The 27,483-nt window shown below is 40.3% G+C and overlaps 2 protein-coding genes and 1 long non-coding RNA gene across 3 annotated transcripts; 1 reads left to right on the top strand and 2 right to left on the bottom strand.

Annotated features, from left to right (window-relative positions):
• Positions 1–2,000: 2,000 nt before the first annotated feature.
• On the top strand, positions 2,001–23,158 carry LOC117938167. The gene is made up of 3 exons (XR_004655338.1): positions 2,001–2,011; positions 16,426–16,428; positions 22,497–23,158. It is a non-coding gene; the product is annotated as an uncharacterized LOC117938167 (long non-coding RNA).
• sox32 (SRY-box transcription factor 32) lies at positions 16,776–18,327 on the bottom strand. Its single transcript, XM_034862639.1, has 2 exons — positions 17,847–18,327; positions 16,776–17,590 (listed from the first exon to the last, which is right to left on the bottom strand). Exons 1-2 carry the CDS (start codon positions 18,199–18,201, stop codon positions 16,923–16,925), a joined length of 1,023 nt encoding a protein of 340 aa, XP_034718530.1. The 5' UTR covers positions 18,202–18,327; the 3' UTR covers positions 16,776–16,922.
• Positions 23,159–24,480: 1,322 nt separating the features above from the next.
• On the bottom strand, positions 24,481–27,183 carry mrpl15 (mitochondrial ribosomal protein L15). The gene is made up of 5 exons (XM_034862556.1): positions 26,937–27,183; positions 26,620–26,777; positions 25,888–26,053; positions 24,950–25,073; positions 24,481–24,851 (listed from the first exon to the last, which is right to left on the bottom strand). Exons 1-5 carry the CDS (start codon positions 27,039–27,041, stop codon positions 24,514–24,516), a joined length of 891 nt encoding a protein of 296 aa, XP_034718447.1. The 5' UTR covers positions 27,042–27,183; the 3' UTR covers positions 24,481–24,513.
• Between the last annotated feature and the right edge of the window lie 300 nt (positions 27,184–27,483).

The raw sequence follows: 27,483 nt of genomic DNA, 5'->3' as shown, positions 1-27,483 counted from the left end.
ACTTCAGAAGCTAGATAGCAGATATGAGAGATCATCCACAGGTTAAGATGGTTTAAATTATGCTAATGAAAAGGATGTGAAAGTCTATGTTTTTTTTCCCAGGTCCCTCTTTGGTCACAACAATTAGGGACTTGAAATTCTGCCAAAAACATGAGACAGAAACTGATCACGCTGTCCAAAACATAACCTCTCACTCATGTGCACATATAGATGTCTTAATGTGATATTGGTGGTACAGTCTTCCCCCTCCCTTTGGAGATTGCTGGGAAAGTTCTCTTGCCCGAGAGCACACACCCGGACCCTGCAGAAAAGGGTACTTCTGGGATGTTGTCTGCCTCAGACAAGCGGGAACACAGAGGAAGCCGTCTCCGCTCTCGTCTCATTGTTCTGGAGGCGTTAATCTGTCGAGGATCTGCTGGGAGTCAGGTGGGAATCTGCTCGGCCCTGTCGTGTTTATTGACCACTTCAGTCCGTGTTGAGCAAAGAGGACATCTTGATATCTTCACCCTGTGCCGCTCTGCAGCACCAACCCCCCCCCCCCCCCCCCCCCCCCCCCCCCCCCCCCCCCCCCCCCCCCCCCCCCCCCCGCCACATAAAGATGCTCTGATGATAAAACTATTTCTTGTTTGTCTCTGCTGCTCAGTTTGGAGATGAGCACATCCGTCTTATCTTTTCGTCTCGCCCTCTTTCTCTGTCTGTTTGACTAAACCCGAATCCCCGGCTCCAAGACAAATCTTAAATATGTTTTTAGTAATGCTAACATGAGGATGTTTGGAAACTTTTCACGACAAGTTGTGGTGACCTTTGGGGTTTGCGCGCTGCAAGGGGTCAGCCAACAATAAAACGGAAGCAACAAGTAAAATAATCAAAGTCTCTTTCCTGAGAACATCCATAGCGCTGTAGTTTCACTCAGCGACTTGAAGGATACAGCAATACAAAATTATGATGTCAGGGATATCGTGTAAGGTTTTGAGTCAGTAACATCAAATGTGGGAAGAGGCCTTTGCAAATGTTTTAGGAGAAAATTAATATACAAATTTCTAAAAATAAAAAGTGCATATAAAAGAAAAAAACTAAAGTGTTTTTGAAATCAACCAAAGTCTAAGCTGCCTCCTGTCAATAAAAAGAAAAAGTTAATTTTGGTACCATTAATCATGTTTTATGAGAAAATATCACCATCAAATGTCAAACTAAGGGCTTTAACCAAAGCCAATGGCTGAACTTAATTATCAAAATCACTTTAATTATATATTTTATACGTAAAGTAAGTCAAAGGTCAAGAAGTCAGTCTGTTACCTTCGATGGATGTTAACAATGGAAACTTTAGGCAACAACTTTAATAATTACATCTATTTTCTCTTTTAATAAAGCCAAGCTAACATTGGGGATTTGTTTAAAACCTATATGCTCATCTGACTTCTTGTGTATCTTACCCAATCAGACTTTGTTGTGTAATCTCAGCAATTTATCTGATGTGTACAGTGTTATTAGAGCCAGTAGAAACAATAGCCATACCTTTAAAAATAACACCCAAGTTGTAATAAACCAGAATTAGCCAGCCCCCTTGCTCTCATAGCGACTTTCACTCATTTGTTACTCTGCTCCCACTTCTTTATTCCAACACCACGGGGAGAAGAAAGTCTATTTATAGAACGTCTTGATTGACTGATAAATCACCATTAGTAAAAGGGAAAGGGAAAGCCCAGGTTTCCTCAGTGAAACGAACAGGGAGGTCAGCCACACGGGAGAGCAGACTCTTTCATCTCTTCACTTTTACTGGGCCAACCCGAATCCACCCCGCCGCTGACCGGCATATTGTCCTGACGGAGGCTAATCGAGACCCATGTTTATCATTTTTATGACTTTATCCATGAAGACAGAGGTACCGGTGGGCTTCCTGTTCTCCAGATTCCTTGACAGGACCAGTCGCATTATTAGGGTTAACCTCAGCTCCCATCTCGCCACGCTATTGTTCCTGCTGGTGCTATGACCATTCCCAAACTGATAAGAAGTGTCTATTTTGGGTCTTTTCTTTTTGTCCTTGACACATGAGTAAGAGCTTGAAATAACTTTTTTAGTTCTTTTAAGAGAGAAGAAAACTTGCATGTGAATACTTGCTAATATCAGAATTACATAATAAACAATTTCTTTTATTTATTTTTACCGTCAAAGGGATGGAATTATACTCCTAATCAATAACTTATGTGCCAACAATACTTTTGTCCAGCTTGGTCATTTTTTGCTCGCACACAATTCCTGCATTTGCTTTGTGTGGCAAAATAAGGAATTGCTTTATTGGTGAGAAAGCAAATGATAGATTGTGTCTTAGTGGCATTATTGTTTTCCTGACAGCCACCAGCCACATAAATACTACTCTCCCCAACTTGACCTGCCATTGACCCCTCCGCCCAAAGAAGTCCCTCAATTCATCTAATCTGTTTTGCAGCGACATGGCGATGCAGGTTGAAGAGATTGCACTTTCACTCCATCAAAATCCAGACTCTAAACTTAATGTTTGATACTTTTGTGATGAAATGAGTTAATTACTGATCAAACTCTCCAGACAAGTTTTGTTTGGAATTGAGGGAAGAGACAGTGAAGCCTTTGTATATGACAATCAGGGTGTGAATTGATTCCTTAGACGCTCAAACACTCCTGAGTCCTTTCATGTGTGGCCTTTGCCTTGTTGAGGCGCTAAAACATAGAGCAAAAATGCAGATACCCCCGAGGGTGCTAACAGGATGCCATGTCGGCCCAGGGTGACCAATGTCGATCAATATTACCGTGTGTGATCAGTGGCATGGCACCTTGCAAGAATCTGGATCAATAGAGGTAAGCACCGGAGCTGCAGAGGCAGAAGATAAGAGAAAAGATCACAGTTCAAACCTTTCCTGAGCTGTGGTGGAAACAAAATCATAAGACTAAGGTTAATATGGGACTTTTTATAGTTTATTTCTCACAGTGAAATAATGCAACATCATTTCTGAAGATTACAGAACAAATACTCCAAAACTCATACCTGGAACTTCCTCATAGACGCAGCAACTTCTCTTTTAATGGACTGCGGTTAAAAGCTCCTTAAAACTGTTTTCCCACATCAACTCTGATCTTTACACCTTCCATCTTTGATGCAACACTTTTATAAACCATGCTGCCATTACAAAGTTACCTGCACAAACATAAGTCTTTATTCAACTCCGTTACATTAGAGGCTACAGTGCTCTGTAGACCCTGTTGTCCTTTATTGTGCTTAAGTGAGAGAAATGGCGGAGGAATGTGTTGTTTTCACATAGCTGTGGTTTTATGGAGGAAATGCACTACATGTGAGGGCTTCCTCCCTACGTTGTTCCCTTTACACTAACGCCGTTTAGAAACAAGCAGCATTAATAGGAAGAGCCGTCCAACCTTTAATCAGAATCTGTCAAACAGTTGCTTTCCCGTCGAATTAACTAAATCACACCGCAAATGTTAACAAAGTTAACAACGCTGCTAAAGATCAACCGCAGGTGTAAAAATTTAACATTCACCATTTTTTTCCCTTCCTTTTTGAGAGCAAAGCACTGGCTGATATTAACATGTTCCATGAACACATCATTAAGTTGAAATGTGGTTTTAACCACAATGTGTGATGTTGCACGGAAATGTAAAACATGAGAGCACTTCATCAATACGTTATCTCACATATCTTACTATCTTACACTTCAAGGAGTTCCTGTGTTTGACTATACCTCTCAGTGTCTGAGTTCACCTGATGGAGATTATCTCTTCAGTTCATTTACACACAATGGTCTGGATCCTCAATATCTACTCACTCCCTATCTGAGGTCGTACTGCGCCAAAGCCTGCCTTGCAGCCTCAGTTTAATGGGAATATGTTTTAGTTTGATGCTATTAGTTATTACAGTTTTGCTTTCTTGCCAAGTGTTAAATAAGAAGGTTTATACCAATATGAAGCTACTGCCATAATTATTTTTTTCATATCTACCGTAAAGCGTGGAATTGATCTTCTCAGGACTCACAGCAAAAGAACATTTCTGAAAATGTCTATTCTTTCTTTAGTGTTGAGCTTAGACCAGGAGTCGGTAAACTCAGTTTAGTTTCCAGACAGAAAGCAGGGCGAATCGAGCTAGCCTGGCTCTGTCCAGAGTTATACAAAAACCCAACTATCATCTATAAGGTTAACATGTTGTATCTTGTCTGTCTTGTCATTTTTTACAGTTCTGCTTTTAAATTGATTACATAAACTGGAAGTATAAAGTGGCTTTATGTGACTTTCTCACTGTGTTGATTCCACCGGCCGCTGTGTTTTTACCACACCTGCTGTCGTAAAGGACTTCTCTTTACGGTGCTCTATATTGAGTTAGCATTGTTGAGAGGTCATGTAGTTGCAATAAATTTTTTGCTCAGACAGAAAATCATTCATTTACAATAAAAGAATACGTTACAGATGCATCGTTGCATGTCAAAGGCTGCATACAGTAACTTAGCTTACTTTGACTGTCTCATGAGCTACACGTTATCACTGTCACTGTGTCACGAGCCAAAGCATTAAGAGTTTGTTGTAGCAACAACATAATTGATTAATATAGCGCATTTCATGAAACCCAAGGACGCTTTACACAAGTACAGGGGGGCAAAAAGAAAATAGGCCAACACAAACACAAAATAAAAACCAGGTGCTAAATGGAAGGCGGACGTATGATGTAGGCTACAGATGTTCAACCACATGCGCAAAGTTTTTCTACAAATGAAATAGACATGTCTTAGGGCCAATTCGGGGTGGGTTTTGACTTCTTTAAAATCCTGTAATTGTCTCCATCTGTTGAAATCCCAACCAAGATTGGCTCAGGTTTCGCCCGTCATCTGTCACTTTCCCTTTTCGCTTTTAGTTTTTCTTCGTTTAATTTCCTTTTTTCCTGTGACAGCCCTGCAACCGGGATCAACCATAACTAAAATACAATTAGGCCTATATAAAGACATCTCCTGCTACCCTTTACCTGGCTGTATAAATTAACACAGGCTTTTTCCAGTGTTACATCGAAATCTGTGACCCATCAGAATGTGAGACTGTAGAGCCGGCTTACCTGCCGTAATTTTGTGACTATGCGGGAACAATTGTATCGTGCTTTAATAAAAACTATGTAAAAATAGCGTTCTTCTCACTGTTAGGTTATTTATGATCATGATTGGCAATTAAACCGTCAGAAACATTTGGGAGGTGTGTGTTTTTTACCTTTGTGCTGGCTTAGGTTGTTTAGGTTAGGTTTATGTTGGCCTCCTGGCTCCACACTCAGCACACAAACATTAGAGTGGTATGAATCTAGTCATCTAACGCTCGGCAAGAAAGCAAAATAATGCATTTCCCAAAATGTCTCAATATTTTATCAAAGCATGTGAAGAATAGCTAGTTACTCATGCTTAAATCCAATCACATTTAGCAATCAATGTCAGCTGATCAGCATCCCTCCTGTGATTATTTCTATATGATAACATGGGAAAAGCTCATATCAGGAAGCTTGGGGGAAAGTCCCTCCTGATATCATCACATACTACATCCAGAAAAAAGCCCACTTCTACCTTTACTAACATGCTGCAGTGTGTGAAACAATAGAGACCCAAGAGGACGCTATCCACAGCTGAGAAATGGTATTCAGATATTCTGATCAATGTCCATGGTGTGGACTTTGAACTTTGCAGTAATTGTTGCATTGGGTGCAGCGACAGGTTCTGCTTTTTTGGCTCGATACCATCCAAAACATGTGGAATCGCTGCAGGCTGTGGAGCATGGGGCCTTATCAGATGGCCTTGTGGCCTTACAATAACACAGGCTCTATCATGCCTCAGCAGACCCGTATCTGGCAGCGGTGTCATAGAACAACAATAAATATGACCTTCAAGCGATGCACATAATGTTACTCAAGATGCTACTATTATTAATTTAAGATATGAATTAAAATAAATCGTGATTAAATCAGCTTCAGCATGATTCTACACAGTTTTACCACAAACCAGTGTGAAATCAAAACTTCACATCCTTGGCCTCATGCGATCTCCTCTCGCTGTATTAGGAGGCACAGATTTACAGAGTAAATCAAAGCAGACTATTTCCTCAGCTCAGAGGAAAACCCCTCAGAGGAAAATGAGTTGATAAAGTCCCAATGTGCCCGCAGCTTCCTCTCAGATAAATAAATACATAAATAAAAACACGCCTGGCCACTTCAGATTTATTGTTCCTCTGTAGGCTGTGAAGTAGAGGCTATATTGTTTATAATAAATAAGTCCATTAACGGATTTGGCCCAGGTGGGTGACATGGCCTCTGTGATATCCCCTCTCCCCCCTGCAGGCACCCAGTCCTCAGCGGGGCCACAATACTTCCATTTAAGGCAGTGATGGCCACCAAAAGGGGGACTACAGAGGTTAGTGTTGGTTTGACTGGGCTGAGAATGTGTCACGTTTTCTGGAGTGATAAGAGCCGGAGCAGGAAGCCATGAGAGGGCAGGAAGGAAGAGAGCATAGGTCTGGAAGGAGAGAGGGGAGCTGTGGAGACGGAGGATGATTGTAAAAGAGAGAGGAGGATCAAAAACAAGACATTTGAAAAAATAGAAATCATACGTAAGAAATGTTAATGTTTGAGGTACAGTACATGCTTTTTGCAAAGTAACGTTTGCATGCATACATGCAGGCGGGTGGGGGGGAGGGACTGTCAAGCTCTGCTGGGAAACGCAGAGGGAACCTGGGGTCCAGGGGGAAGTGAGTGGATGACTAAATTTGGTCTGAAAGGCCACTCTAACATACACCTGCTTCCTGCAATCAAACAGGCCACACAATGATGACGATATCAAGCAACAGGCTTTTTTTCTGTTAACACCAGCAGTACAGAAACAAGAAAATTTTGATCTGCTGCTTTCACTACAATCTGCACCTACCGTAACTGAATGGCAAGTGGAGTTTGAAGGGTTTCTGACTCTAAATTGTGCATGAGCAGGCGTGCTGATTTGTGCATTTTTGCAACAGAAATGGACTTTGTTTGTATGCATTTCGTCTCTTCTTGTCTGTTTCTTCTTGCAGTTTCATTGTTGGTCTTATTTTCTTTTTATGACATAGTTAGGTTTAAGTCAAGGAGGATTGTGAATGAGCCCACCTGTCTTCTCTTATCTGTTATCTGTGTGTGTGTGTGTGTGTGTGTGTGTGTGTTTGTAAATACCTTATGCAAATACCCAAAAATGCAACCACAGATGCAAGCATCCAAAAGTTTTTATAAACCATCTTTGTTGAAGAAGTGCTTTGTTGCAGAGAGTTTACTGCTGAGAAGATTGGAACCACTCTCACGTCTGTACACTAAGTATGTACAGGTACAGTAAGCGCAGTGAGCTTTAGAGATGCAGGTTGGCCTAATTTTTAACGCACGGATATGACAGTGATTTTGTCTCATCTGACGCTTTGCAAGAAAGCCAATGCAGATATTTCCCGAAATGGCAAAAAATGTATCAGTGGTGACAACTGTAGTATGAAGATGCAAGTCTGCATGGAAGGCTTTTTAAAACAATCCCAATTTTGTTTTAAATATCATAAGTGTCTGGCTTGAAATGATTAGTTGAAGTCAAAGGTGAACACACGTTCATAGTTTTTACTGAGCTGTTGGAGGACGCACGTGAGAATATCAGCAGCTCAGTTCCACCCCACACTCATCTTTTCCCTGTTTTAATCAATCTGTTCATCTAAAAAGGATTTCTCTATTTTGAGATTTTAATCCAGTGTCTGAGTTAATCTCTGAAACTCAGGGATTGGAGGAGGGGAAGGACGGGGGCATCAAAGCCACTCAACTTCAGCCCTGCTCTCACAATTACACCCACAAGGCATCAAGGCAACCAATGAATCACGCTCTCATACTGTAATGCCTCTCGGAAAATTAATTTTTTGAGGCTCGGGACTTGGTCATGTAGGTCAGATAGGCAGTGCTGGTTTGGTCAATTTCCAGGCATTTTTCAGTCAGATTAAAACATGGAAGGAAACAAGTGTAAATGATGGCCAAGCCTCCGTCAGGATGTGTTTAATAACAACAGATCAGGTGGATAGAAACTTTGGGGTTTGACCTTCAGTCCAAAATAGTGAAGGGTACATATGTGAAGTATTCTTTATACTGCATGTGGAGTTTTGAGGGAAATGCAGACTGCAGTCTGACATTACACAATCAATGTTTGTTCAGAACTTCTGCTTTACTGTGTCTTACAGATGGATTATGCATCAGTACAACAGAGGGAGCCCTCCACTGGAACTCAAAAGCATTACACACGAACCTGAAAGCCTTACTGCTCATAGCTCACAGTGTGCAGTCAATGTCTATTTGTACTTGATACATTTGTACACATGTTGCTCTGTCTCAGCATCCCTTAATTTAACTCAATTCTGACATTTGTACAGTACACTTTAAAGAAAAGACCAGGATTGTGTTTCTGATCAAAAAGGTTAGGAACCATTTTAATTTTTTAAGGTTTGTAAAGTGAACATGACAACATGGATCCCACATGAAGTACAGAAGACACGTTTCTTAACTGATTTAATGCTTCAGTAGTTGTTTTTGAAATGGACCCATGACAGAGCCAGAGAGTTTGGCCTCTACTTGCCCTCTGAGGTCTTTATTAGAGGTCTATTACTGTAAAGCTGCTATCAGCTATTGGGGGGGGGGGGCTCCCTGGCTGCCACTAAGCAGTAAATAAATATGAGCCTATTGTATTCTGGTAGGCTCACTGTCCTTGCTCTACCATGCTGAGTAAACGCTCACATACAATGGGAGGCCGGACTGCCTTGTCATTCCTGATCCCCCCAGATTGCTCTTCCAGGACCTCTGCCTGGGAAAGTGGCAGCCGAAGAAAGGGGAAGCAATGAAAACAAAGGGTATCTGAGAGAACATTTTATTGCGTTGCGTCCTAGATATAAGGCTGATCTGATAACTGATGTAATCAAAACGTATTCTTGCTGACAAAGTAACAGAGTAAACATGCTCAATTACAGTTTTGAGCCATACTTTTAACTGACTTTATTTCAATTTGCTGATACTTTATTGTTCTACTACACTATGATTATTTACTTTTAGGGCGTTTTCATGCCTTTATTTGACAGGACAGCTGAAGACATGAAAGGGAATAGAGGAGGGTAATGACATGTAAAGGACGGGGGAATGCAGCAAAGGCCCGCAGGTCGGACTCAAACCCCGGGCCCTCTGTGATGAGGAGTAAACCTCTATATATAGCCACCTGCACCAACTGAGCTACCCGTGCACCCCTACACTACATTTCTGCATAGTAATAAGTGTCTATTGTTGAGTCTAGAAGGTCTTTTTATTTTAAAACAAGTGTTTCAGGAATTTTCCAGGATTTTAAAGCACCACTTATTCTGTCTTGATCAAGGTCGTCATAAATTGATTTCTATAGAAAAAAAACAGACTTTTTCACCTATCATCCTAAGAAATAAAGATTCAGGACTAGAGTAAGTAATACATTTTTAATTACTTCTTCATGTGAAAAACCAAATGCTTTCTTTGTTAGTGAAAATGAACCAGCTACAACACTAAAGATCTGTTTACAGATGAACTCACAGGTAATAAATAAACCAATACCAGATCATATTAGAAGACTTTAACTTTGGATACCTCAGGGAATTATGGTCATAATACTTTATGTGCTTGAAGTAAGACTACCGGGATGTAACTCATGAAGAAGAAATAATATACATTATTTCTCTTTCAAATGAAGAGGTGAACAGGCATCGCTGGCTCAGTTTCTCCACAGGAAGAGTGCTGACAGGGCTGCATAAAGTTTCTTGCATGAAAGCAGAAGCGAGGCCTTGAGTGAGGAGGGGTGCGCAGCGTCGCTCCCTTGGGACGGCATTATTCAGGCCTGCTCCTGCCCCCACAAGCATGGGCATGAGGCAGCTGATACCAGGCACAGGCGGCGCTGCCGTCCTGTAATCACCGATGACATACATGAAGTAGTTTTCCAGATCGGTTTTCCTGTCCTTCCAGCTGCGAGTGGGGCAAACAGCACAGGAAGAATAACACAAGTCGCAGCCAGGCTCAGGGAATGTGGCCTTAACAAACACAGCACATTACAAGCTAAAAGGCACACTGCTCTCCTCCTGAGAGCCTCTGAGCGAGGGAAGTGAGGCTACGTCCTGAGAGAAGGTCCAACCTTCCTCAACACCCAGACAGACTTAACAATAACCTGCCAATCAAACCAAATACTCCTGCCAGGGCCTCAAATCAAGACCGCATTTCTGACATGTTATCCTGTATGTATTTTGACTTATTTTCGCCTTAGCTTCTGGGTGTTGAATCAGCTTTTTCCTGCTAATCTTAAATTCTGCAAAGAAAACTTTAACCACCATAGTAAGGAACCTGTGTAGACTGTGCCACCATTCCCAAATGTTTATATGCTTGATTTTATATTTGGAGAAAAAAGTGTGTTGTTTGAAACTTATTTTACTCCTAAAATGGACTTAATTTGCACTGGTCTGACTGGGACTCACCTGGACCCGGATTTATATCATTATAACTTAATTTACTATAGGAGCCCTGCTGCCTGCAACTTTATCATCCCCACTGTTTTTTTTGTTAACCTTGTGACACTGAGCTTGTGAACATTCATCACCAGTTTCATACTTTTACTGAATATTTTCAAGAAGCCTGAGGAGGACACTGTTCTTGTTGTTCACAAGAAATAGAAAAAGCGCAAATTGTCAATTCGAGAAAGAGAAAAATCTGTACTTTTCTGCTTCCCCATCATGACCCCTCAGATAAATTTCAGGACCACGTGAAGGCCGTCTGACCGTGACGACAAGATGTTAAATTCTAGCTTTTTTTCTTCACTGTAACCTTCATATCAGAGCATTATAACCAAAGTGATTTTACAGCAGCAGTTTAGCACACAATGCCTCAGGTGCCACCAGCTTGCTGCATGCACACAGTCCGCTACCTGCTGAGGGGCTTGGTAAGCTGTTGGGATTGAACCCCGCTAAGTCAATCAGCAGAGGTGTTAAAGTACAAACTAACAGGTGCCCACTGACAAGGTTGAGGGGATGGGTTGACTGTCTCCTCTTCAGAGGGCCACTGGTCATTGTCTGGAAATGCTTTGTAGTTCTAAACATGCACATGCTCTCATTAGATGTAAATTTGAAATAGCTGCATGAAGCATACAGTGTGTTTTCGCTAGAATAATGAGCATATTCTCATATTAACCCTGCAGCACATGTTTAACTTGATATGAAAAACCATGTCAGAAACGCTGTTTCTGTTTGATATGTCAACTGAAATGTCAAAAATGTAAACGTGTGAGAAGGAAACATTAAAATTCAATTCCTGGTTCCAGTTCTGTTTTTTTTATTCCAGTTAGAAGTGAGTAGTTAAAAGTCAAATAACGAGGAAATGCACTTTGACAGAACAGTCAAATAAGATTCACATTCCACACAAACACACACACACACACACACACACACACACACACACACACACACACACACACACACACACACACACACACACAAGAGTGGTATCAATCTTCTCATCAATAAACTCTTTGCAAGAAAGCAAAGTCACCGAATATGGTTATTAAAAACTTTTGGATCTACAGTACAAAGTTGCATCTATTTTTTGTATTTGCATAAGGTTTTACACACGCACATGCACATGCACACACACACGCACACACACACACACACACACACACACACACACACTGTGGATAAACTTGTGGACATACTCCGCAAACTGAGTCACAAAGCACCAGAGGACACTGAGGAAGAAAGTGTGACGTTATGTCCACACAAAATAATGTGGTAGGAATAACTAAACAACATGCCACATTTCATCCTGATGACGGTATTTCTCGTTAAAATACCTTCATGTTTTTGTTTATCAACACTAAGTTTAGAATTAAAAAATGTACAGTGTATGCATCATAATGTATTTAAAGATATGTGTATATAAAACAGCCCAGACAAAAAAAAAACACTTCCATCCAGTTTGAGGATTGTGGTTGTGTTAATCATCCCCTGAGTGTTTGTTGACAGGCGTTAGCGTCTTTGCTAAGAGACTCTGATAGAGTATTGTATCTGCCCAGCAGGCCACGGGGACACACCCAGCTGCTCCATTCTCTTCAGTGTGTCTGTGGGACCCTGCCTCAGTAATCATCTGTCTGTCTGCTGTCTGTCTCTTGGCTGGAAACACTGGCTGAGGTCATAAGAACCACAAACAAGTTGCTCTTTGTGACTTGCTGCACAACAGAAAGAAGCCTCATCCTTCTCATGTAAGGCTTCATACCTGCAAAATAAGTACATGTATTATTATTACAGACTGGTTCACCCAGATTAATATCCAGCCATGCAGATGTTTTGGTTTTGAGATTTCTCTGCTGTTTGTGGAGAAATGTTACTAAGTGTACTACATATACTTCACATGTCATTTAGCTGACGCTTTTATCACTCATTTATCATGATGCATTGCTTTATGTATCACAGTAGGAACTGAACCCAGATCTGCCACACCAAAGGCATGTGTCATATCCACTGCTCCATCACCACTCCAGCACTGTACTTTATCTGGGACTTTAAATTTATTTCCATTTTATGCTTCTTTATACTTTAAGCAGATAACATTTTACTTTTTGAATAAGGCATTTTTTATTATCACACTGATATCTCAAAACACCAGAGACCAACCGACAAACCGACGCTGGCACAGAGGCACGGAGGTAACATACACAAGGTCTGAAGTAACACAACATGCAATCATGTGAGACATACAGGTGAAAATCCGCTGAAACTCCAATGCAGCAATGGCCTGATGAGATTATAGAGATTATATTATATGCAATTAGGGCTTGATTAGAGATTGAGCAGACTGGCACAATGAAGTGATCAGACAGATTCAACCAGAAATTCTTGTCCACATGTGAAAGTGGGAACTTCTGGAGGGTTGTTTTATGGTATTACATTTTTCACTTGTAAACAATGAAAGCGTCTCTTTACTTTAATATTTCTTTAGAATAAGAAGCTGTTGATTCTCACTTCAGGGCACTTCCTGTTTGAGTTTCCTCAGATATCCCTGCAGATTAATAATTGAATGAGCATTACCTACGAGGTAACGAGGAAAGCATTTTGTGGTTGAGGAATCTGAATCGCAGTATGTTTGACATGTTGAGATTCCTCACATTCTTCACCGGTTATAAGCTTAAACATGCCTCTGTGAGCTTTCCAACACATTTCTGATATACGTGTCCATTCCTGGAATGACTATCACTGCATGGAGATGACATTAAGATATGATTAGTTTACATTTGTGTTGCACTTGATGACCTAAAAGGCTAAATCTAATCTAATCTAAAAAGACTAATCATGAAATACATCAAGATATCATTTTCATCACGATAGATATCATCACCTAAATTATAGGTTTACACTTAAAGAAAGACATATCTGTGCCCATTTTTTCCAGTTTAACCTTCTCCAAATTCACTTTCAGTTGTTTTACATTATTTAATAAACCATAAATATTTACAATTGTTACAACACAGCCTAGTAAATATTTGACAAAGACATCAGATTTGTCCAGCTGCCATTTCCATCACTGTTTATTGTTGAGGATATTTTCACCTGAACCACTGATATCGTTCCGCTGTTTTTCCTTCAGGAAGTTCCTGCAACTGGTCATTAACTGTTGCTGAGGGGCCGACGTTTGAGAAAAACAACAAGATGAACTAACAGCTTTGAGTTCAAGTGGAAAACAAGGACTGATTGCACACAAACTAACAATATTTCAGTTCGATTGTGTGTATTCCATGTTGTTATTTTGCATTGAAGCACATTTCTGCATTTCACATTGCAGTGTTTTGTGTTTTGTAATATTGTCATGGGAATTGAACTGACGTCAGATTTCTTCCGCTTGTTTCAGGTGCCGTTGGATTGCAGTGGGTCTTCACTTTCCTAATCAGCTCTTCTACTCCCTCCTCCGAGTTAAGGTCATCCTTCCCTGAGTCGTCCATTTCCTCCCAACAACCTCCAGATCGGATTTCCATCACTGACTCATTTCCAAACGTTACTGCCGGCTCTCGTCTTCCCTGTTTGGTGGAGCATGTTTTAAGTTGTGATAGTTTGTTGAGAAATTACATGACTCAACCTGACAGAGCCGTCTGTGGCAACTGGTTGAAGTGATGTAGGCCCAAAACAATCCCCAGGGTGCACTGCTGTTTCAGCAGTTAATTCCCTCTTTGCATGGTGGAGTTTTGATTTAGTTTCTAGAAGCTTTACTGAACTATATGTCTTAAATGCACAATGCCCGAAAAAAGATTCTAATGGCTTGATAATAATTTTTCATAAAACATAGGCAACAATCGTTAAAAGTGCAAAGGTTTTATTGTTAACAATATTTTACAAAAGCTGAAAATTGCAATGGAATGTGAAGTTTTCTGGTTTTCAAGAGTTGCCAATACAATAACACTAATGTTATTATATTGTTTAACTGTTGAAATTAATGTATCAGTATCAGTTTTGGACAATATGCAGAAAAGGAAAATACAATCATAAATGAGGGAAATCCAGCGTGATACTACTACTACTAATAATAATTTGTACTTTAGTAATCCCGCAAGGGAAATTACAATGTACCTCTGGATTGTTTTAAAAAAAGACAGATTTAAGCACGGTAGATGTGCATGGATATTAACCACTTCACTCTGATCAGTGGATATGGTGCAATTACATCCTCACAGAGTGGGTCCTGATGGAAGTGTATGGGAAACACTCCATTTCATAAGTTTTAAACAGGTTACAATCATTAAAAAGTCTCAAAATATCCCCCACAGCTGCTCATCGGCACTGAGCGGGATTTAATTATATATTTCATATTTATGGTACACATAAAATTGGGTTTTAGTCAATGCTATTGTCCATAAAAAGGAATGTGTAAATAAAAACATGTATTTTACTTGACAAATGCAGATTTGGAATTCTAATATGACTCAACCGATTGGTCTCATGGTTAAAAACCTGTGAGGTCGGTGGAAAATTAAATGTGTGTGTGTGTGTGTGTGTGTGTGTGTGTGTGTGTGTTTTTTTAAGTGTCCAAAGTAAGTAAGAAATGCAACAACAAAAAAAAACATGTCCCTTTGCTTTTCACTGTGTGAACATTAGGGTTTTTGGTCCTTGCAGCACCGAACATGTTGGAGGGCCTCGATCTCACATCTGTGTACGACTGAGTTCAACCTCGAGGCTCTGACACAGAAAACCCAGGGCAGGGAAGTAAACATTTTCCTAAATGAGTAAACATTTGGCAGCCAGAGTCAATTGAGTTTGGAGATATGTCAATTTTGGGGCATATTTTTAGAGCCTTTGTGAAACGTTTTAAAATGAAACAGGAAGTTGGGAAGTTTATTCCCCTGGCGCCCACCCTGCTTCCCTCTCTGAGCCAAGAAAGACATGAGGATGGAGATAAAACAGTGTGTCAACAGTTCGGCCTCTGCCATAGGGAGGCTGGTGTGGCTCCAATTAAACATTGCTTAATGCAACAGATATTTAAAATCATTTGCAGTCATTAAAAACCCTCTCAGCCCTTATGGTCCGCCTGGTTTTACTTTCTAAAAAAGCTTGTGAAACATCAACCCTGTTGTGCACGGTCAATCTATAAACATCATATTTTCACTAACTGGGCTATTAGACTATTTGTGTTGCAGTAATGCCACTTCTATGTAGAAAAAAGTTAAGGGACCATAAAGACAAATTAAACAATGTGTATTGATATCACACACACATCAATAAGCATTTGTGCTGTCTATTCACAAGTCTTCTAAAAAGGCCCACAGTTTAGAACAGTTTAGTTGGCTATAGACGATCTTTGGTCACGTCAAACTAATCGCCCCTTGTGTGATTCCTCTTCACTATATAGGATCTTTGTTTTGTCTGCAAGACGGACCAGCCTTTCATTGGCTGACAAGACGTAAATAATTTTTTGATTAGTCGGAATGATCCCCCAGAGCATCATGGGAAATTTACATGGCCGTTGGCATCAAAGCTAGCAGCGATAAATTCATAAATTATCAACATAAAGTCTATCAGTCTTGATTGTAACAGTTTGGATTTGTTGCACAGAAACCCCCCAAAACTCTGGATTTCCTGGCTGGATACCAAACCTTCTGTACACCAAAGACATCAACCGACAGCACAGGTGTCAGCTGTCAGCTGCAGACAATGGTATGTTTCTGCTCATTACAGTTATAAAATGATTAAGTTATGAATCGGACATGCCGTTTATGTCGTGTATGACAAGCTCGGGCTGAGAGGGGGCACTCCACCGGTTTTACACATCAAGATCAGTTTACTCATGAGAAGTAGGTGAACTGTTTTCTGTGACTGTGTGTTTTATTGTTGTTGTTATTCCAGTCTGTAAGTCTCACAAAATAAATCAACAACAGTGTCAACCTTCTAGATAATTAAAAAAAAACTTATGGAGGGTCTAAATCTAAGTCAAAAAGTTGCTATCAAGTTGCAGAATGGGAAGTGTATGAGCCGGTGCTTTGAAGCCTTGATCTGTCAGAGACCAAAAATCAGTGCTTTTGGTCTTTAATGCATCTATTTTGACCATTCTTTTAACAACCTGTCTCAACTTTACGTAACTGAAATTCTAAGTTACTGGCCTTTTAACACCTAAAAAAATCTTTAATCGTTTTAGTCTGTGTTGCCTTTTTTTCAGATTTTTAAGATATTAATAAGGACATACATTGTAAGTGGAATTAATTATTTATTGATACACTTGAATTACATTGAAAGACAGTACAGTAGTCATTTAACTTCAAACAAAAACCACAATATACACTTTCAGCAGTCGTTGTCAAATGATACACTGATGATTTAAATAAATACACAAATGTTTTATAGTTTCATGAGAGTGAGCGTCCCTCTCTGTGACTGCTCTGATAGCTGCTGGGATCCACTGACTCAGGCCTGTGAGGGCTCGGACCTAAGTACTGTTCGAACTCGCTGCGGTCCAGATCGTACAGCATGTCCTGCTGAACCTGTTCCAGGTAAAACTCCAGGGAGGGCCAAGCAGGGCTCAGCAGGCCCCCATTAACCCTACTGCACTCCCCTTGATCCATATGGAGACCTGCAGCGTTGGAGAGACCATACTGCATGTGCCTGTGCTGACTGCCAAAACACACCTGAGGCTCTGCAGGGTACGCAGGATGGTTTGGGTACACAACCGGCTTATTTGAGAAAACCTCTGCTGTTGCTGTGTCTGGAAAAACAGGACTGTTTGGGTAGCTGCTGCGCAACGGGGTGAAGTTGGCTGTGAAAGCAGGCACGTTCGGGTAGGATTGCTGGTTCTGGAGCAGGTAGGTGAGGTTGTAAGGCACTGGGAACCCCGAGCTGCAGAGAGGGGAGTGAGAAACCTCTGCACCATGGGGTTTGGAGCTCTTCTTCAGCTGCCTCCTCCTGCGGGGCCGGTACTTATAGTTGGGATAGTCAATGGTGTGCTGGACTCTCAGACGCTCTGCTTCCTGCATGTAGGGGCGCTTCTCAACCAGGGACATGGCCTTCCAGGTTTTTCCTGCAGGAACACAGTGGGGTTAATGATCTGATTCTGAATACTCATTGGTTTAGAAAAATGGACTTCAATGTGAACCATAATCAACATATATGCTACTAAGCTCTTACTATACCTATTTAAAGCAAGCTTATAGTAATCTTCCCTACATGAGACATCTAGGCCGAAGAACTACAAACATTAAACATTTCCGTATTTTAGGCACTTAAACTTTAACAACCACTTTGCTCATTAATAACATTTTGAATCAATTTATTACCGAGTATTTTGCTCAGATCCGTGTTCTCCAGGTCAGGGTTAAGCTGCGCCAGCCGCCTACGCTCCTCTTTGGTCCAGATGATAAAGGCGTTCAGGGGCCTCCTCACTCTCTGCTGCATTGACGCAGACTTGGCCTCCGGGCTGGTGCAGCTGGAGTCTGAGTTCACGGACAGCGGGCTGGAGGGCCCGGAAATCGGGGAGCGCACCTCGGTCAACTGCTCCCCGTCAACGGAACCCGAGTCCTCGCTCTCGAACATGGCGCTTTTGGCGCAAAGCTGGAAAGCAGCGGGTTCGTGGCTGAAATACATGTTTACAGATGGTGATGATGTTGTGGCTGTGCTGCAGGCCGCTGTCATCCTTCTGGTGATGCCGAGTGACGGATATATGTGGGCGCTCCGCCAATAGGAGTCTAGGAGGAGTGGATTTAAGGTGTGAATTTCAGGTGTTTTCTCAGATCGGTGATAGGCCCATCTAACGCCCCAATCAACGATCTCACGAAACTTCAGATGAAAAAGAAACGTGGGTATGCAACACACCTCAATTTGGCTTTTAAACGCTATAATAAAACGGCACAATGTAATGCTCAGATTAAGCCAAAAAGGCCATAAACCAATCAGATGCACCCATTTAGAACTTTATGAACCCAATGTGACAGAAAAACCTTTTCCTTCTTTATAGTGACACAACCCTAGCCTGTATGATTATTAAAGTATATGGACTACGACATAGTATAGTAAAGTGTTGAAAATCGTAGATTCTTTTGAAGTTGAAACATATAATTATACTTCTGTGAAAGGTGTGCATGGGTTTGTTTTATCCTTCTTTAATCACCAATTGGTCAAAAACAGGCCTATTTGACTGCTATGTATTTGTGCACGAAAAGCACTGTTCTTCTTGGGTTTTAATTTGAGAGAAAGTCTTAGAAAACTGTACTTGATTTACTTAATAAAAGCATGTTAGGGAAATCAAATGACACCTTTGCCTATCAGAGAGAAATGGAATCTAATCAATAGGTCCTGAAAGGCAGATAGGTGAACATCAAAGTGTCCAAGAGGCAGGGCTGGTTACTAATTACATTTTGGCTCTCAGCTCTTATCGGCCATCCACTGTCTCTATCAAAGTACATTTTACACGACTGATACAAACATGATCAAGGCGTGTTTATTACACGATTACTGCGCACAAATATTTGCCCGACAGAAAAACTGATAGGTGTGTCCAAAGAGGCGTGATGAGCTCACCTTTAGACATCAAACAGGAAAAACAGCTCATTTTTACTCTGTTACATTAAGCCGTTTGAAATAAAAGATGAGAAGATGTAATGAACTGCACCGAGTGCACTTTACCAAAGAAACTTTGGGCAAGCCTTTGGCAATCAAAGAGACACACGTGTATTGAAATCAGTAAAAACCCAGCAGAGATTCGGACTAACAGAAACTACAGCAGGATGGCCGACTGTTGTCTCCTTCAGACTATCATTAACCATTGGTCATTCAGGCATACAGTTACAGTGACATTTTCTGAACTACCCTATAAATATAGAAAATAATAGTAGTTGTTATAGGAAGATTTGAGCAAATACAATGCATGATTATCAGAATAAACACATGCCTGATCACTATAGAAACACTTAACCTATTAATGGGAATTACTGGCTTTATTACGGTGACACACAGTATACAGTAAGTATATATTGTGCAGTCACTATTGAGTACCAAAAAGTACAACACTAAACAGCACTAAAACGAATATGACCATACAAGCCATACAAGCAAGCAAAAATAAAAAAATAAAAACATGTCTCCAGAAACTCTCAAGGCTTGTCCTGTGAGCCCACTTTAATATAATAGGATGGCATAACAGGTGATCGCTTGTGTGGATTGAATGAATATCGGTCTTTGGTACTGGCGACTAACATTAGACAGACAATAGACGCCATTATGCTGACAGCGACGACGTTAAATGTGTAATACACGGCCTGACTGATACGGCATCCCTGCACCTGCACTGCTTTGTCCCGGCCGCCGAGTCACTTATGATGCCTCTTTGAATTGTAAATAGTGTGTATATTGGCTTAGAGCGGAGGGGGTAATACACAAGGAGAAACAGAAACAAGTTTTGTCCCTGTAAGAAACTTGCAGAAAACCTCTAAGTATGCACTCTAAAGGCTGTTAAACTGTAAAGCAATGACACTTCAAGTCATGTGGAATTGGCACATTCAGTAACAGAAGTGGTTATTTCCCTTTGACAACTGGACTTAAACCACGTTGGATCAGTCGAAAGTGATGATTTGGCATGTGGTCTTGAAGGGAAGATGGCAGAAAAAAAGGACCTTTTAGATGTTTAAGATAGGCTAGGCTATATTCAAAACAGAATTATCCATTTAAACAATCTGTGGTTGTCTAACGCTTTTTAGTATTCCTTCACAGGTTGTCAGAATTGGTTGAATCCACATCCGGGGTGTTAAACGCGACGCACGCTCCATCGCGCTGAGAAAAGCACTAATGGATTTAATCAATTAGCTTGAACGACGCAGCGTGAATACAATAATGTTAGTTTCGGCTGAGCTTCTCTGTGAAAAGAGTAAGCTAAATATTAAACAAGGTTTGGGATTAATATGTGGATTAAAAAATTGAATATTAACCCTGTCATTAACGTTTTATGAGCATTCATTTATCACCATAACGATTAATTTTGTTGGATTATATATACTTGAAAAAATAAATAATTAAGAATTCTTTATTTAAGCCTTGTTGATTAATCGTAGCCTAATCTATAAGGTGACAGTAGGGTATCATTGCATTGTCTCATAGCCAAACAAGCAGAATGGGCACAATGCTTTCTGAAGAGGGATTGTTCTGATCACAATGTGCCATTGTATTGGACAGAACTCATATATGGGACACTCCTCTCCTTCTTCACTTTGGATCAGTGGTGGCGAAGCTCGCACAGGTAGAGCTGAAGACCAGGAGCACCTAACAACTCAGTAGGACTTACAAAGGCCCTTGTGGATTCTTGGCAACTCTGGATGATGTTTAGGGAGGATTATTGGCTGGATATGGAGCACTTTTTCAACTGTAAATGAAAATGATGGATTTGCTGTTATGGGTGAGTCCACATTTTGAAGGTGTGGATTAGAGACTTGTATCAAAAGAAGATGCCACAACGGGTGCTAAGCACTTGACTCTTCTCTCATGGATACTTGTGGACTTGAGAAAAACATGCATTCAAAAAAGAAACAGAAGAAAGCTACAGGAGTGTGAAGCAGGAGGCCTGTGTCTTGACCTCCGATAATGAAGCACTGTATTCCAAACTGTCCTTAGCCACTTCTGTGCCATCCCACCGACTTTCCTTACAGTGGCTCATTCATAAAGAGCTGCATTGTTTCATAGCTGGAAGGTGTGAAGAGGATAGCATGACCATGATCTTTGCGGCGAGGGACTGTATTGCATTGTGTTGTATTGTGTGGGCACAGCAGGTCAGAATCAAGATATACTGTCAAGACTCAGACACCATTCTATGCAGTGGTGTACTCCCACCTCCACCTCCACTTCTTAATCACGTGTTTGCACAGATTCAACACTGAGGCCCGGGGTCCTAAGTGCTAGCCTCCACACTCCCCCCCCCCCCCCCCCCCCCCCCCCATGTAAACAGCGCCCTGCCCAGCCCTACGTCAGCCCAGCTGAGAGGATTACATGCCCCCCTGTTGTAGACAGGTTTAATGTAGCCTCATTAGCAGAACACAATGATGCCCCCACCTCTGAGCAGAGATAACAACGAAGGCTCAGCCAGACTTCAAACACAGACTCAAACCTACAAGCCCAGGTGGTGCAATGTGCAGGGTGCAAAGCCAAAAGAGCAACCGGAGTACTTTTTTTGCACTTTTGCACTGGTTTTATCCATCTGACATAATCTAAGGGCGGAAATGATTGATTGATCGACCACAGATCAACATTTCCTATTTCCGGTGCATTGCAATGAGAAGATATGCTGTTTGTCTTTGTTTTAGACCATTGTCAACTGTTAGTTGGATGTCACTTTTTGCACTTTGAACTTTAAAAAGTAAAGAATGCTCAAACGTTTGATCTTCAAACATGACAATTGAGAACATGACTGCAAAAAGGGATAAGTCATATAAGAAGTAAGATAAATAATTAGTGGGTAAATGATAAAAAAGCCATGCTTAATTTAACACACAAGTTAGTAAAGAGTGTAAAAAAATGACTTGTATAAGTGTGAGAAAGGGGATTATTTAAATAAATCGATAGCTATAAATCAAAGTAATTTGAATGACTTTGGATTATAAACATATAATAAATCATAGTTTTTAGTCTAAACAATTAATTAGTTAATCTGACAAACTAATAGATGATGACAATAGGAAATTGTTGCAGTACCCAACATTTTAAAGTCCAATTTGAATTATTACCGTAGTTACTAAATCACTAACAATGTGCACTTACTCAAAATATAGAGGTCCTAAGCTTGATAAATTCAAGAAAACATCGATCACATCTTCAGTCTGGCTCTTGATCTGAACTCACACTTGTTTCTAATTGTATTCAATTTGGCAATCATGCAGACAGGCTAATGAGGCAAAGCTCCACTTGTTCTGAAAAAGAGCACTATTCTTTGTAAATTAGAGAAGAAGAATCTGAAGAATTTAATGAGTCTTCCAGTTCTTGTATTGTCCAGACAGCTCAGCTTCGGATGTTAGTGACTTCTTGCCACAGCAGGCCATTTATTACATCCCTGTTTTTTTTTCGGACATGAAGTTCCACTACAGTATACGTGTGACCTTGATCCAACACAACCAGACACACACGTCTCTCCTCAGCAGACAGCAGAAAAGACGCCTACATTGAGCTGTAATTAGCCTTAATTATTAAATGGAACTAGACTGAGACCTGTGAGACACAGAGAGATCTGTGTCTGTCTTTAAACGGCTCATTCAAGACAACAGATAACCAAAACAATATGGCCTGCTCTGCTCCAGCAGAATGTTTAATTAAATAGTGTGAACTGGCGAGACTCAGACATTAGATTATTTGGAGCAGAAACCAGAGATAAAATGCTTGTCCTAAAACAGACTAAACAAACCTTTTTAGCCGAAGTGAATGGCTGATTTCTTAATTGTAATTGATGGAGAAAATGCTTGATTTGATTTGTGTTTGTTTTCTGCAGCCACACATCAGATCAGAGTTGATGTTTGTACTCACTCTTTTACTTGTCTGACCTGATAGAAATTCAAAAGGATCTGTTGCTTTGAAGATAAGCGCTGTAGTTCGGCCATAAACAATGATTGTGCTGTTTCTTTCCTGTGGCGTGATTTATTTAAAGTATTATGCTGTAAGAATTTGGGCTGGTTTTCCTGGCAGGGCTGGCTGTGTATGTATCCACTACTTGTGTAGTTTATTGGATACTTTCAGGATTCAGGAAAACACACAGGGAGACACAAGCAAAATCATCAAAGTGTGACCTTTGTCTCGTATGGTAACAGATTATAAAATGTACAAATATTGTTAGAAATCCACCTTAAAAATGCTTTTTTAAATGAAATGCAAAACTTCCTAAAATAAAATAAATTTAACTCACAGTTGGGTTCATCCTATTTTCTTGTTACTTTTATTATTGCATGATTGAGACCTGCCTACCAGTAACCAACATGGCCGAGGTGATTTTTGTACAGACACACAATGCTCGTAGTCGCACACACAAACATATGCTTCCTTTTGATAAAGTGTTTTTATACCAGCAGAAATTCTATGGCAGCGTCCCTTAAGACAATATCTGTGTAAAATACCAAGTTATTTATAGAGAGTGTGCCATTTGACTTTAAAAAATAAACATGAGCGTAGGGAGAGTTGAAACCCGAGGGAACCATTATCAGGCAAAAATCTACAAGTATATTATGGTACAAGCAGGGTGTAAATATCATTGTGTTGATATTATTTTAAGATATTAATGAGTCTGCATTACAAATATCTGGTTTTCATCTCAAAATAACTCTCACTAAAAGTGAGAACTTTGTGAAGGTGAGTGACATCACTAAGTGATAAATACCACATTTAGATTAAATCACAGTGATTTCCTTAGATATCAAAGCATAAACATTTGTTAATGGCATTTTTATGTCCGTAACGCTTAACGGGACAAACTTGTGTGTGTATGTTTGCCTGTGATTGTATTCCAAGAGGATGGAGAGGGATCTTTTGAACGTCCACACCAGGATACAGCTGCATATGACTAATTTCAAACTCCCCTTCTAGGACTGAGGCAACCCATTTCACAAGTAACACACATCAACAGGCATCTGTTTCCTGTTTTCATTCTTTGAGTTATCTTATTTTCCTTGTTTCCCCCTCACCTGTTACAGTTCACGTTCCTTCCATCATGCTGACCGGTCTACAGTCAGACAGACATTCTGTATAAAACTTTTAACACCAAAAAGGTCTTATGATAACTAACCACATGACTACACCAATATACTTAAATGTAGATTAAGATTAAGATTCCATGACAATAAATCATCCTTAAACTGTTTTCACACATTTTTAATAGAAAATGGACACTTTTTTTTTTAAACATGTTTTTAACATCCAAGACTTAGTATTTTTCTGACTTTCGCCATGAAATACTGTACATAAACATTTTATTTTGCTACACACCTATGAGCTATAATATTTCAGAAGTTTCTCATCAGTGGTTTTCAAAATCTTCTTCTCCGGCATGCTTACGACCCAGCCTGGAGCGAGGCCAAAGAAGATCTGTCGAACATCCTTCCTCATGGAGAGCATGCGATACAGTTCATCCTTTGAAATGTCTGGCAAAATATATCCGTACTTCTTTGCCAGGGCTAGCCGGGCCTGCTGGATTTTCTCTGGGTCTGCCAAGTAACCCCGGTTTTCAGCATCTGTGTAATATGGGACCATATCCTCACCTGGTAACCTTCGCTTTGGAATAGGCTGACCACGTAAGAAGAATGGGACGGGCTTTATGAGAATCCCTGTCAAAGAAAAAAGGGAATACAATTTTAGGTATAAAATACACCCGATGGATGTTATATTGTGAGTGAATGCATAATTATAATCATTCATTAGTTACCAAGACTTATAGGATCATAGAAACCGGTAGTGATGACCCCTCCGTTCCTCTCAATAGCAGCTACAGCTCCTTCAGAAGCTCTCTGAACCTCAATGTTGATTTTTGCAGCAAAAATGTCAGCACCCTGGAAAATAGAAAAGCACATTGAAGGTGAACTTCTGGCACGTCAGGGCGAAAAAAAGGGTCAAAAACATCTTAATCTGTGACAGAATGACAACATTGTTATGTGGCACCACCTACTGGCACAAGATGGTCCAAGAGCCTCTGAGTTACCTGTTGGTCTGCGATCTGGATATCTGGTTCTATTGATTAGTAATTTAAATTTAGGACCATGTTACCGCTTACGTTACAATGTCTGTATGTCCAAATTGTAATAGTGGACTCAATGAGCAGTGGACTGTCCACACTAAGTTCATTTCTTCACTTTCTCCTCAATTCCATAATTTGCTGTTAGCATTAGGTATTCCCCTTGTAGTTTCATATAGATGATTTAAGATAGACCTTAACTGTAAAAAATCTGCATGTGTGCAAAAATAGAGCCAGGTTGTATTTTGCTACACTTTATTTACTGCAGCTAGTGTAGTAGAGGTAGGTGTTTTTGAGCTGATCATTTCTGAAGCATCTTATAAAATGTGGAACGTAGAGAAATTACTAGTCCCTCCATCCATCTTCTACACCCCTATGTATCATGGCCATGAGAAATTAATAAATTCCCATAGGATTTGTGGTAAAACATTAAGCCTCCGAAAATTCTTATGTTACTAAAAAAAGCCCAAATACCAAAAGACCAAATCTTTTTCTCTAATCTCCCATTATACACCACCACTTAAAAAGGGAGTAAATGTTAAGTGTTTTGTACTACTGGAGATAAATAAAGAACTTTCTATATCTCTTATGATCAATGCTAGGTGTGAAAAAGTCCATGTTCAAGCAATTACCTCATCAACGAGCTGAACTCCATAGTCCCTCTTCAGAGGCTGGATTGTCACTCCTCTGGCATTGACTAGCTGGGTCAGGTCTATGGGCTGAGTTGGGTCAACTCGTCCCAGATCAATCAGGTACTGCAGTCGTTTCAATGACAGAGGCTGATACTGAGGACGCCGACTGAGGAGGAGCACACAAATATCGTCATTATTAGGTTAAAATAATTTGTGATCACCAGAATCTCATGCTCAACTTATGAAAATATGATACAAAATCATCAGTCATCTGTGCAAAAACTACACTGACTGAAATATTGGCTAAGCAACAGCAAACTTAATATTGGTATCTTCACTTCTTTTGGGTGAAGAGAACAATTAGGGATCTCACTACTGGAAGTACATCAACATGTGTAGGATTTGGTGGTTTGGATGGAGATACTGTGACAAATACCCAAATTTAAGATTGAAACTCACTGCAGTAATAAGCCAGGGTCTTCAAACGTATATATACACTTTTTAAAAATTATGAATACAAGGAAAGTCATCTAGTTGTGAATGCTTGTAAAAGGGATGCTATTTTGTGTCGCCCAAGTGTAACAAGAGGAAATCATAAAGAGTATTTTCTGCTTGCATTTACGTCCTTGTAATGTATGATCTATTTGTTTGTGCAACTTGTGACAATAATTTACTCGCAAAACACTCACTGGTTATTTCCAAAGGTCAAGGAACAGATTGACGAGCATTTACCTGTGTCCTTCATTGTAGCCATATTTTGGGATAGACAGATAAAACGGAGTCTGACCCCCTTCAAATCCCAGCCGAGGCCGGTTGCCTCTCTGCCGCTCTCCTTTATGTCCTCGGCCGCTTCTGTTGCCACCATGCTGTCCTCTGCCCCGCCGTTTCTCCTACAAGTAAAAAAAAATTATTAATTCTAGCTTGCTTATGTACCTTCTTATCAAAACAACTGACAGAAGGATAGCACTTGTCTCGACATAACAAGCTAACGTTTACTAGCCATGAGCTGCAAAATATAGCTTTAATAGAGATGAAACATGAAAACTTACCGTTTTTCTGGCTCCTGGTTCAGGCCGCAAGTTTGCTAAAGTTATCCGCGGCAGATTTTGCAAAACATCTAACGCTTTACTACCAGGTTTTTTGGGGAAAGACATGTTTCTATTGCTCACATGTCAAAGCAACCAAGGACATAACGGGCACGTGACCGAGGTACGCGGAAGTACTTCTGGTGACCTCGGATTTCATAATAAAAGCACGATAGTTGAAATGTACCAGATTTAACTGTCCATGAGATACATTCGGTTACATACCATATAGAGGATCTTTGAATGTACTACTGCTGAGCGATAAAGTATTTCAGTGGATGTCATTAAATAAGGCTAAAAAAGCAAATAATATACATTTTTAAATAGGTAAGAAAAAAATGTTTAATACATATATTATATAAATATGAAGTCAAACATGTTGTATAATTTCATTGCCTATACTCATGAGGATTCGAAGTTTGCTTCGTTGTTATCAATTTGATTGACCATTAATAAAGCAGCGTTCATTGTCATTTCAACAACCCAATCAGTGCTTCGCATCCGCAAAGAA

This window comes from Etheostoma cragini, chromosome 22, assembly GCF_013103735.1.
Source record: "Etheostoma cragini isolate CJK2018 chromosome 22, CSU_Ecrag_1.0, whole genome shotgun sequence".
Lineage (NCBI taxonomy): Eukaryota > Metazoa > Chordata > Actinopteri > Perciformes > Percidae > Etheostoma > Etheostoma cragini.
Note: the sequence above shows the minus strand (reverse complement) of the source record. Positions and strands in the feature narration are given on the sequence as shown.

Coding starts and splice junctions, on each gene's coding strand:
- sox32 (XM_034862639.1), bottom strand. CDS start 18,201: ATGACAGCGGCCTGCAGCACAGCCACAACATCATCACCATCTGTAAAC. Junction 17,591..17,846: donor GGATCTGAGCAAAATACTCG/GTAATAAATTGA, acceptor GTGTTCCTGCAG/GAAAAACCTGGAAGGCCATG.
- mrpl15 (XM_034862556.1), bottom strand. CDS start 27,041: ATGTCTTTCCCCAAAAAACCTGGTAGTAAAGCGTTAGATGTTTTGCAA. Junction 26,054..26,619: donor GGCTACAATGAAGGACACAG/GTAAATGCTCGT, acceptor GCTCCTCCTCAG/TCGGCGTCCTCAGTATCAGC. Junction 24,852..24,949: donor CTATGATCCTATAAGTCTTG/GTAACTAATGAA, acceptor TTTCTTTGACAG/GGATTCTCATAAAGCCCGTC.